The sequence below is a fragment of the Boleophthalmus pectinirostris genome, unplaced genomic scaffold, assembly GCF_026225935.1.
Source record: "Boleophthalmus pectinirostris isolate CB_2022bp ecotype Guang Dong unplaced genomic scaffold, ASM2622593v1 HiC_scaffold_12, whole genome shotgun sequence".
NCBI classification, from domain to species: Eukaryota; Metazoa; Chordata; class Actinopteri; order Gobiiformes; family Gobiidae; genus Boleophthalmus; species Boleophthalmus pectinirostris.
The window spans coordinates 37,277,300-37,289,812 of record NW_026571018.1 but is presented as its reverse complement, the minus strand read 5'-3'; the positions used below and the strand labels follow the sequence as shown (position 1 = coordinate 37,289,812).

Sequence of the window (12,513 nt, the reverse complement as noted above, 5' to 3'; positions counted from 1 at the left end):
AACGTGACTCTTTCCTTTAATTTCTCCTCTGCTTGTGTCTCTCTTTTTCTCATTTTCCTGCTCTCGCTTAAGCCCTGGGACTCTACTGTGAGTATCAACACAAGCCTTATTTTTTATTGTTTATGCTGCACTAATCCTGTTTTCCATATTTACTTTCACAAATTAGAAACACGTATCCAGAGTCTGTTTGCTGTACAATATTTCCCCTCTTTGCTTTTTATCTTAAAAACATGACTACGAGTTGTGTTTCGTTCCCGTATGTTCTTATGTAACTCTGTGTATTTGTGCTGTTTTACTGTATTTGTTTTGAAAATACTTGGTCCCACTACATGATGTCATCCTGTGGTAAACCAGAAAGTGCTCCTCTGTGGTTTTAAACTCCATTCGCTTTAACCAGACTCGGATCACTTCACTGCGCTGTTAATCTGCTGTAACGCCGGCAGCTCTTGTTTTTAGCCTCATTTTTGCTTCTTTACTCCTCTGCGCGTGTGGTTGTTGTTTCATTTGCTGGTTGTGTGTTAATACTTTACTGCAAGATGGCTGTTGTTTAATAATTATACTCAAAAAGAGCTTCAAAAATAGTTGTTTAAGTGGAAGTACAAAAAGTAAAACAATGACCCAAATAAGAGCAAAAAGTATTTGACAAAAGTACTATTCAACAGCAGTAAAAGTGGGAATAGTCTGATGTTAAGTAAATGTAATTGGACATTGGATTCATATTGTCACATAAAGAGTTTGTCCATTTAGATTTACCGTAATTTTTGGACTATAAAGCGCACTTAAAATCCTTTAATCTTCTCAAAAATGGACAGTGCGTCTTATGTATTAATTCTGTTTGTGTTTACTACGGATGGGCATGATTAGTTGATTAATCGATAAGTGATCATTAAGAATTTCATCGATTATGTTCATTTTAATCGACAAACCGAATGTATGTTGCTGTGTGTGTCGTGACCAAACAGGTGTGTACATGTGTCTCTGCATCAGAAGGAGCGAGACACAAACAGTGGGTCAGTCTGTAACGAACCGAAGCACAAATGTGGATTTAACGATGATTTGTACAAGAAATTCCACACTTTCTGTTGCGTTGGGACAAGTGTGAGTCCATGTGCACAGTGTATAAAGCAGCACATATGTTTCTGTGTCCAGTGGGAAAAAGTTTTTCCAGGTGAGAGTCGCTCAATGTGGATGACGAGGCCCCGCCCCCCTCCCCCCGTACGCTGTCCTGGTTTTGACAAACGCAAATCTGGTCACACTGACCTGTATTCACCTGAGTCATGTCTTTTAATCTGACAGAAACTGAACCACATCAGCGACACAAGAGCTGGAGTTTTATCTTCGCTTAGTTTATGTAAATTAGTGATGTGGTTTTAAGTTTTGTTTCTGTGAGAGTTGAACAAAACTGAATTAAACACATTATAATGTCAAACAGCTGATGTGGCTCTAGAGTCGTTACTGTTTATATGTCGTAAAGTTGAATTTATTTATGCAGATTAGTGCAGATAGTAATAATAATGATGATCATTTTAATATAAAAATGTTGATGATTAATCGATAATCGATCGAAGATCGGATTAAGAAAATTTCATCGAATGCCCGTCCCTAGTGCTTACTGACCTCCAACCTATTTTATGTGGTACAGATCGCTCAAAAATCTGTCAAAATTTAGTACAACTTTGGTAATCTGTGAAGCCACACAGCTTGATGGATTCTCAGAGTTACGGCTGCTGTAGTCAGGAGCCTCGCGGAGTCGTGTCCTTTAGTCCGACACAAGCTGACACACGACGGCACAAGGAGCGAGCTGTTTTTTTCAGTGCTTATAGTTTATGCAAATGAGCCATGCGGTACTATACGATACTGTTCACACTGGAGTCACAGACAAGTCGCATTTAATTGGAAATATGAACGACCTCGCAAAAACATCGGATTTCACACAAAAAATCGGAATTGAGCGTTAAACCCTGCAGTCTGAACGTAGCCTCTGTCAATTCTCCTGGACGTGAACTTTGAATCAAATCCTTTTATAAAACATAAATAAAAATCTCAATCTTTTTGCTTGTCAGAAAACTCCAACTAGATATTTTCCCCACATTCTTCATCCCTGTACTCGAGTAAACGCAACATGAGTACTGTCTCTCCTTCTAAAACGCCCTCTTTAGATAAACCCGCCGCCGCCGCTGTGGCAGAGGGAGCAGCTCGTGTTAATCGATGGGCCGTTGGCTGCGTGTCGGGTCGGGTCTCATCCAGAGGAGTCGTTGTGATTAGTGCTCCGTGATACGAGCGTGTGCCATCTATCCCGGCGCTCCCCACACCGCGCCGCAAATCACCGCTAATGAGACACGCGGCATTTAGCTTCAGCGGGCTGCAAACCGCACACACGCTCAGGAGCAACACCGGCATTTAACTCTATTATTCTGCTTTATTTCACCGTCTCTGCTGCACCATCACTCCACTGTAATATAACCCGCGTTGGGAAGGTGACTTTTCAAATGTAATCCCCTACAGCACAGGTGTCAAACATACGGCCCGGGGGCCAGATCCGGCCCTCCAAGACCTTTAATCTGGCCCTCGGCTGATTTTCTACTAAAATATTTTAATTAGATTTTTATTAAAATCTTGTTAATTTTCTGTGGTGTTTATCACAGCAGCGTCTCCAGCGTCTCTGTACGTGGCCCCTCCCACCAGAGCAGCACAAATGAAGACTTGTCTCTTTCCAAACGCTCTTAAAGGACGATCGTTTTGACTGTTGACCGTGACACCCTCATCAGAAAAATGTCCAACATGAGAAAAGTGGAGCCGAGTGCAGGATTTTACAACAAAAACTGACTTATTCCTATTTACATACAAGTTAATGTTAAAACATTGTGTTGAAATTGTATTTTTCTTAAAGTTTCAGGTTGTTCATGATATTATAATAATTTGTAAAAGAAAGAGTTCATCAATTAAAAAAGATTTCTGTAATAGATTTGTGTTTCTCTGCACAAATATTTGAACTTATTGTTATTTTTGGGGTTTATATGACATGAGTTTTCTGATCCGGACACTTTGGGATCAAAGTAGGTTGGATACGACCCCCGGACCAAAATGAGTTTGACACCTCTGCCCTACAGATTACAGATTACACACTCCAGAATGTAGTTTGTAACGTAATCCATTAAATTACTTAAAGTGAGTAATGTAATCTGAATACTTTGGATTACTTGATATTGTCATGCTTTTTAAAATGACATGAATGTACCAACCACATCCTGAAATTCAGCTGTTTGCTGTAGAGTAGCAAAAACTAGGATCTCACTGCTGCCTTAAAGTGTGTCCACCTACTGTTAAGTGTCATCATGTTTAGACCTGGTTTAGACCTGGTTTTAGTCCTGGTTTTAGTTCTTGTTTAGCCCAAAATGTGAAAACAGGAAAATACCATCATGTAATCCATTTATTTCAACAAAGTAACTGTAATCCAATTCCCACTCACTGAAACAGTAACTGTAACTGAATACAGTTACTCATCATTTGTACTCTGATTACATAACTCCAGTACATGTAATCTGTCTAAAACACCTAAAAAGTCTAAACTAGGACTAAACCAGGTCTAAACTAGGACTAAACCAGGTCTAAACCAGGTCTAAACCAGGACTAAAACCAGGACTAAAACCAGGTCTAAACCAAGTCTAAACCAGGACTAAAACCAGGTCTAAACCAGGTCTAAACCAGGACTAAAACCAGGACTAAACCAGGTCAGGTCTAAACCAAGACTAAACCAGGTCTAAACCAAGACTAAACCAGGACTAAAACCAGGTCTAAACCAGTCTAAACCAAGTCTAAACCAGGACTAAAACCAGGTCTAAACCAGGTCTAAACTGGGTCTAAACCAAGACTAAACCAGGTCTAAACCAAGACTAAACCAGGTCTAAACCAGTTTTAAACCAGGTCTAAACCAGGACTAAAACCAGGTCTAAACCAGGTCTAAACCAGGTCTAAACCAGGTCTAAACCAGGACTAAAACCAGGTCTAAACCAGGACTAAAATCAGGTCTAAACCAGGACTAAACCAGGACTAAACCAGGTCTAAACCAGGTCTAAACCAGGACTAAAACCAGGTCTAAACCAGGTCTAAACTGGGTCTAAACCAAGACTAAACCAGGTCTAAACCAGTTTTAAACCAGGTCTAAACCAGGTCTAAACCAGGTCTAAACCAGGACTAAAACCAGGTCTAAACCAGGTCTAAACCAGGTCTAAACCAGGACTAAAACCAGGTCTAAACCAGTTTTAAACCAGGTCTAAAACAGGACTTAACTGGACTAAATCCTGCTGTGTGGACGTGTCTCCTCTTCTTCTATCAATAATATTTTTAATTTGGTTCAGTAAAATCTGGACTTTTTATTTTCTTTTATCAGACAAAACATCTTATGTGAAGATTTCCTCGTCTTTGCTTCTCTACAGCAAATCAAGTAATCCAAAGTATTCAGATTACATTACTCACTTTAAGTAATTTAATAGATTACGTTACAAACTACATTTTGGTGTATGTAATCTGTAATCTGTAGGGGATTACATTTTAAAAGTCACCTTCCCAACACTGATCTTGCCTTTCCTAAAATGATCCATGGTGCCTCCACAAACATTATATAAAATCTTATATATAATACATAATATATACACATTTAATGTCATACTGTGAGTGTGAGCAGCAGGAAAGTTCCATAGTGTGTCTTTAATAATGCATCCTGTGTCTTTAGAATGGTGCGGTGCAAGTCTGATGCTACTGAGCTGCGTGTTTATCTCTATACATCAACCAAATATTGAAAATCCAATAAAGCCGCTGCACAATGAGCCGAGCCATCGATTCGGTCACAGTAGAAATGTGTTCACTTATTGCTATTGATCTCGTCTCCTCCATTTTGTGTCATTGGCCTCGTACGTTACCCTCCGATAAAACCGCCGCGACGCGAACGCCGTCACAGACAAAAGAGGAGGCGGCGCGCGGACTGGATCAACCGTGGAGCTCAGACCTCGGCACAGAGACGTCAGACGTGTCGGGAAGGCACAGGCCGGGAGATTTGTGTGTGGAAATCCCTCGCCCGCGGTGAAGGAGAGGAGACGGAGAGACTGAGGAGGCTCGTTCCACCTCGTGACATCACGGAGCGGTAGTTTCCAAGTTAACAGCCACTTTTGACATTTTATTTAGTACAGATGAGTGGTGACGGGCGAATGGAGCCTCGTGAAGCGTCGACACCTCAGTCGCAGTATCGTCTCAGATGGTTGGACGCGTCTGAGGCCTCGGAGAAACACTGACCTCTAGTGGACAAATTTAACAATAAGACCATATTTGTGTGCAGAGCGACGCCGTACCTAACAACAATAATAATAATGATTTAAAATAATATGTAAAGAGCCACATAAATAACATGCTGTAAATAAGATAAATGATCCCAAACCATGGATCACTTTTTTCCACTTGTAGACGCCATCGAAAATGAAACAAATGCCAAAAGTCGCCAAAAGTCGCCAAAATCACCACTAACGTCACACAATACTCCTCACTACCCAACACTTTTAAGAAATATTGGTGCATCTTTTATACTGTAGCACAGGCATGTCCAAACTATGGCCCGGGGGCCAAATGCGGCCCTCAGGCTTCCAGGTGAATTGGCCCAAATGACCTTGCATCAATAAAAAATAAACTTTATATTGCAAGATTTTTGAAAATCTACCTTGATAAAGCTCATACTTAATATTTAGTTTTGTGGTTTTAAGGATCTTAACTTGAACTAGAAAAGCAGTCAGAGAGCGCAGACCTCCGCCAAGGACTACCCCCATTTTTTATATAAATTGCGATAAAATCAGTCTTCTGGATCAGATCCGGATCAGCCTTTGGAATATGAAAGAGGATCCCATTGTCCATCCCTGAGTCAAATTTCATGGGGTTTGGTCAATAATTAACCCAGATATTGAGAAACAAAATTTTTGGCCCCATTTACCACAATGTTAACTAAAATTTCAAAGTGATCCAGAATCCAGGATTTCTTCCGGATCACCCCCAAAATGAAATCAGTTCTTCCGTTTCACATTTCCAACAAATCCGGGGGAAAAAAAAAAAAAAAGAAAAAAAAGGGGGGTTTAGCCCAAAATGTGAAAACAGGAAAATCCCTCTGTGTAATCCATTTATTTCAACAAAGTAACTGTAATCCAATTACCACTCACTGAAACAGTAACTGTAACCGAATACAGTTACTCATAATTTGTACTCTGATTACTCCGGTACATGTAATCTGTTACTCCCCGACACTGAATATGGACGACGGCAAACAGAGGTCAGAACTCTTATGGTTATTGACTTGTCCCTGTGGCTCCATATTTTACCTGGAGTCATAAACGTGCGTGTGTCTCTGGAGCAAACACATCCGTCATTTAAAGCCCTATCTGCTCCCTGTTACCGCGGTAATGACTTTGAGCTATAAACTGGGTGTTATCTGTCACTCTGACTGTGCTGAACGCCTCGTGTTTAGAAACCCCGAGCTTTATGAGGCTTTATCTCCTGCACCCGTCTGTGTGTTAGTGTGTGTTAACTAGGCCTGTCACCATAACATGTCCTCAAGTGTGATATACAATCGAAGAAAATATACACCAGAAATGACAAGATTCAGATCAATGTATCAAATAAATTTAAGCAATGTAAATAAATAAATAAAATAAAGTAAAATAAATAAAATAAGTAAAAATAAGTAAAAAAAAAAAAATAAAAAATAAAAAATAAAAGTAAAATAAAAAGTAAAATAAGTTACAAAAAAAGTAAATAAAAAAATGTAAATAAATAAATGTAAACAAATAAATGTAAATAAATAAATAAAATAAGTAAAATAAAGTAAAAAAGTAAATAAATAAATGTAAATAAATAAATAAAATAAAATAAGTAAAATAAAGTAAAATAAGTTAAAAAAAATTTTTTAATAAAAAATGTAAATAAATAAATGTAAAATAAATAAATGTAAATAAATAAATAAAATAAATAATTAAAATAAGTAAAATAAAGTAATATAAATAAAATAATAAAAAAATAAGTTTTAAAAAAGTAAAATAAAAAGTAAACAAATAAATGTAAAGTAAATAAATATAATAAAATAAGTAAAAAAGTAAACAAAAAAAATTAAAAGTAAAATAAGTAAAAAAAAATAAATAAAAAATTGTAAAAATAAATGTAAACAACTAAATATAAATAAATAAATACAATAAAATAAGTAAAATAAAGTAAAATACGTTTTAAAAAAGTAAAATAAAATATACAAAGTAAAATAAGTAAAAGTAAATTTAAAAATGTAAACAAATAAATGTAAATAAATAAATAAAATAAAAATAAATAAAATAAGTAAAATAAAGTAAAATAAGTAAAAAAGTTAACAAATAAATGTAAACAAATAAATGTAAATAAATGTAGCAGTAGTTTGTATCTATAATGTTTTTTTTTTTAGGGTGATCAAAATTTTAAAATCAAAAAACTGGGACACTCAGTTTGGGGCAGTTTCTCATAATTAAATTGTGAACAAAGTGTGTAATTAAGTAGAATTGTTCTGCACTCGGCCCATTCGTGACTTACTCAGGACTAACATGAGTCAATATCATTAAATTTTCTTTGTGTTTTGGTCATTTTTAAACAGCTTTTCTGTAATTTTCATAAACAAATGTCAATGTATGTCTCTCTTTACTGTTTGCAGGGATCAGATTTGTTAAAAATAGGGAGACCTGGGACGTTTCTTGTATAAAACTGGGACAAATCACTGGTTTTGGATAAATCTGCTGGGACAGGGGACACAGGCTCAAAACTGGGACTGTCCCGAGTAAATTGGGACGTCTTGTTATCCTATTTTTTATTCAACACTCATCTGAAATCTTAAAATTAAGTCCCCGAGATCAACAACACGGTTTAAAGTTCATATATAGGTTAAAGAAGGGCGTATATGACCAAAAGCTGACTCATGTGACCTTTTGTTTTGTTCCACTGACACATGTCTGACTAATCCTTTATTATTATTGTGTCTAAAGCTCTCCTAAGCTCTAAATGCTCTGTTCCACCTTCTGATGTTATGTAGTGGTAATTTAAAGGTTAACAGCTTGTTTATTCTCAATTGATTTACTCTAAAATACACCACAGTAACCTGAAGTTGTCGCTTTTGTTTTTGAAAATGTTGTGTTACCTTTTGTATAGTTGCGATTGTCCATACAAAGACTTGAATATCTGCTAAAAAAAAACGCTGGGTAATTCCAGAACTGAAATGATCAAAAGGATTCTTATAAAGGTGTATGGAGTTTAAAAACACAGTGGAGCATTTCCTTTATTACCCACAATAAAGTAAGTCTTTATTTATTTAGTGCTTTTCACAGACATATGTCACAAAGACGCTTTACAAAATGACCAAGTCATAATGATCTACCTAATACAAAGCCAAACAAACTGCACTGAAACACTCTGTGCCCCTTTTTTGGACCCTCCCCCACAGTTTGAGAACCTCTTCTTTAAGAGAACTTCCTCTGGCACTTTACACAAAACTGTGAAAAAAGTGAAGGAAGATTTTTAAACCTGTTTTTTAAAGTTCCAAACTGGAGTTTCATTCTTTTCTGGTTTTGCAGTGATATTTACCAGCCTCTGCACGTTTACCAAACCAAACGCACATCGTGACAAACACAGATGCATTTGTCACTTTTGTTAGACAAACTTCAGCCAAATGTGGCAGTAGGTCTGTTCTGTAGATCCACGCTCTATGCTGTAGACCTGCTTTGTGCCAACACTGGAACACAAATTTAGACTGGTTTTTGCTTCACGTTTGGTCTTGTTCTTCTAATCAGCCGCACTGTGGGAGGGGCTTGTGTTGGCTGTACGCAGGAAGGAGCGAGAGCGTGAAAAGGCGAGGGGCGGCGTGCTGACGTGAGGCAGATGGACAGGTAGGATGTTTAGGAAGTTGAACCTGCCCTGTGATGCACGCTGGTACACGAGGGCACACGCTGTCGCAGACGAGCCGTGCATAGGGAGCGTGTGTGTTTGTGATGCGCCGTAGAGTCTCCGCGGGTTTCAAATGAGCGCACAGGCTGCACTGAGACGCCCCACACGCTCCTGCACCCGCTACAAGTTTATTACCAACAGCAGCGGCCGGAATGAAATATGATCACACTTGTTGAGTGTCAGACCTCGAGTGAGAGACAAGACCGAGTCCAAACGATCGAGTCCGAGACGAGACACGGCGATCTACCCACACGACCTTGGCGATCGACTGGTAGATCGTGACCGACGTATTGAGCACCACTGATCTAGGTTCTTAAGTAGTTATTATGGTTAAAGATAGAATCAGTCTCCAAGGAATGAAACCGTGATATGTCGTCCTCACAAATAATGGAAGCCTATTGTATGAGTTAGCATGTTGGGGGGTGTGTGTGTATGCGTGTGTGTGTGTGTGTGTGTGTGTGTGTGTGTGTGTGTGTGTGTGTGTCGGCGTGCTTGTCTAATGGGCCCCTGCGCTCCCAGATGTGCTAATGCAGTGTCTCACTCAGGGGGAGCAGTCACATCCATTATTAAACACATCATAAGTCATAAAACAGTCATAAAACAGTCTGGATCTGCTGTTTGCTCTGCTGATTTGATGGTTTCATATGATTGTACAGAAGGTTTATCTGTACACACTGTCGGGGAGTAACAGATTACATGTATCGGAGTTACGTAATCAGAGTACAAATTATGAGTAACTGTATTCGGTTACAGTTACTGTTTCAGTGAGTGGTAATTGGATTACAGTTACTTTGTTGAAATAAATGGATTACACGGCAGTATTTTCCTGTTTTCACATTTGGGGCTATATCTCTCTCTTTTTTTTTTTTTTTTTTTTTTTTTTTAAACCAGGACTAAACCAGGTCTAAATCCAGGTCTAAATCCAGGTCAGGCTTCTGTATGTATTATACTTGAGCTCCCTTAATGTAAAACCTTTGTCCACTTTCATATGACCAGGCTGACCAGACGTCTCTATTTACAATTCCAGGTTTAAGCCCCGTGTCCCCGTCCCAGCAGATTTATACAAAACCACTGATTTGTCCCAATTTTATACAAGAAATGTCCCCGGACTCGCTATTTTTGACTGATTTGGTCCCTGTCCGCAGTAAAGAGAGGCAAACGTCATTTTTACTTAAAAATGATCAAAACACAAAGAAAATGTGACTACACTGACTCACATTAGTGCCAAGTGCAGAAGAATTTTCCTTAATTACGCACTCTTTCACAATTTTGTTATTATCAACCCAAAACAGGGATGCCCCAGTTTTTTGTTTTTTTTTTTTTGAAAATTTGGTCACCTTACATATGACTGAACACGACTTTCTGATCAGATGGGTTCAAATTAAGCTCAGATTAAACTTTAATAAAGCCTTAGACAGAGCATGCCTCCAGTTAGAATCACACCACCAGGAAATGTTGATACAGTAACATGAACTGTAAAGAAGTGGTGCTCAATACGTCGATCTCGATCTACCAGTCGATCGCCAAGGTCGTGTGGGTAGATCGCCGTGTCTCGTCTCGGACTCGATCGTGTTTGGACTCGGTCTTGTCTCTCACTCGAGGTCTGACACTCAACAAGTGTGATCATATTTCATTCCGGCCGCTGCTGTTGGTAATAAACTTGTAGCGGGTGCAGGAGCGTGTGGGGCGTCTCAGTGCAGCCTGTGCGCTCATTTGAAACCCGCGGAGACTCTACGGCGCATCACAAACACACACGCTCCCTATGCACGGCTCGTCTGCGACAGCGTGTGCCCTCGTGTACCAGCGTGCATCACAGGGCAGGTTCAACTTCCTAAACATCCTACCTGTCCACCTGCCTCACGTCAGCACGCCGCCCCTCGCCTTTTCACGCTCTCGCTCCTTCCTGCGTACAGCCAACACAAGCCCCTCCCACAGTGCGGCTGATTAGAAGAGCAAGACCAAACGTGAAGCAAAAACCAGTCTAAATTTGTGTTCCAGTGTTGGCACAAAGCAGGTCTACAGCATAGAGCGGATCTACAGAACAGACCTACTGCCACATTTGGCTGAAGTTTGTCTAACAAAAGTGACAAATGCATCTGTGTTTGTCACGATGTGCGTTTGGTTTGGTAAACGTGCAGAGGCTGGAAAATATCACTGCAAAACCAGAAAAGAATGAAACTCCAGTTTGGAACTTTAAAAAACAGGTTTAAAAATCTTCCTTCACTTTTTTCACAGTTTTGTGTAAAGTGCCAGAGGAAGTTCTCTCTTAAAGAAGAGGTTCTCAAACTGTGGGGTGAGGGTCCAAAAAAAGAGGCACAGAGTGTTTTCAGTGCAGTTTGCTTGACTTTGTATTAGGTAGATCATTTTGACTTGGTCATTTTGTAAGCAGCTCGCAGGCTGAAAAAGTGTGAACACCCCTGGTTTAAAGTGACCAGATTTTCAAAATAAAAAAAACTGGGACATCCCTGGTTTGAGTTGGTTGGTAATAACAGGGTTCCCGCTCTTTTTCACTGACAAAATTTCAAAATTTTTCCATTTACAGCACCGACATGTGTAGAATTGATCAGACTTTTAGGGCGAAATCTGAAACGTGAACTCTTTCCACTCACCTCATGGTTTGGTATCAGCTGAACTTACACTGACACGTCAAAACTATTCAGTGTTAAACGTAAATTAATTGTTTTTCTGTGATAATGACAAAAAAAAATCTTGAGTCTAAAGTCCCGTCTCCTCTGCTCCTCAGACATCCCAGACCAGGTGATCCGTGTGTTCAAAGCCGACCAACAGAGCTGCTACATCATCCTGAGCAAAGACACCACGGCCAAAGACGTGGTGGCGCACACCGTCAACGAGTTCGGTCTCCCCGCCGCCGCAGAGACCTACTCCCTGTGTGAAGTGTCCGTCAGCCCGGAGGGAGTCATCAAGCAGAGGAGGCTCCCGGACCAGCTGTCCAAGCTCGCTGACCGCATCCAGCTCAACGGCAGGTGAGGACAGGTGCTCCAGAGACGGGGGAGGACAGGTGCTCCAGAGACGGGGGAGGACAGGTGCTCCAGATCCAGAGACAGGGGAGGACAGAGGACAGAGACGGGGAGGGTGCTGTCCAGAGACAGGGGAGGACAGGTGCTCCAGATCCAGAGACAGGGGAGGACAGGTGCTCCAGAGACAGGGGAGGACAGGTGCTCCAGAGACAGGGGAGGACAGGTGCTCCAGAGACAGGGGAGGACAGGTGCTCCAGAGACGGGGGAGGACAGGTGCTCCAGAGACGGGGAGGACAGGTGCTCCAGAGACGGGGGAGGACAGGTGCTCCACGGGGGAGGACAGGGGGAGGGGGACAGGTGCTCCAGAGACAGGGGAGGACAGGTGCTCCAGAGACAGGGGAGACAGGGCCAGAGACGGGGGAGGACAGGTGCTCCAGAGACGGGGAGGACAGGTGCTCAGAGACAGGGGAGGACAGGTGCTCCAGAGACAGGGGAGGACAGGTGCTCCAGAGACGGGGGAGGACAGGTGCTCCAGAGACAGGGGAGG

General features: G+C 40.6%; 1 protein-coding gene across 6 annotated transcripts in view; it reads left to right on the top strand.

The window, feature by feature from the left end:
* The window catches only part of LOC110169267 (rap guanine nucleotide exchange factor 6-like), a 413,544-nt gene that overhangs the window by 337,293 nt on the left and 63,738 nt on the right, over window positions 1-12,513 (top strand). For all 6 annotated transcript variants that reach the window (XM_055148415.1, XM_055148414.1, XM_055148418.1 and 3 more), the window contains one exon: window positions 11,732-11,972. In XM_055148415.1, coding sequence (XP_055004390.1) covers window positions 11,732-11,972 — 241 coding nt within the window. The remainder of the gene's footprint in view (window positions 1-11,731; window positions 11,973-12,513) is intronic.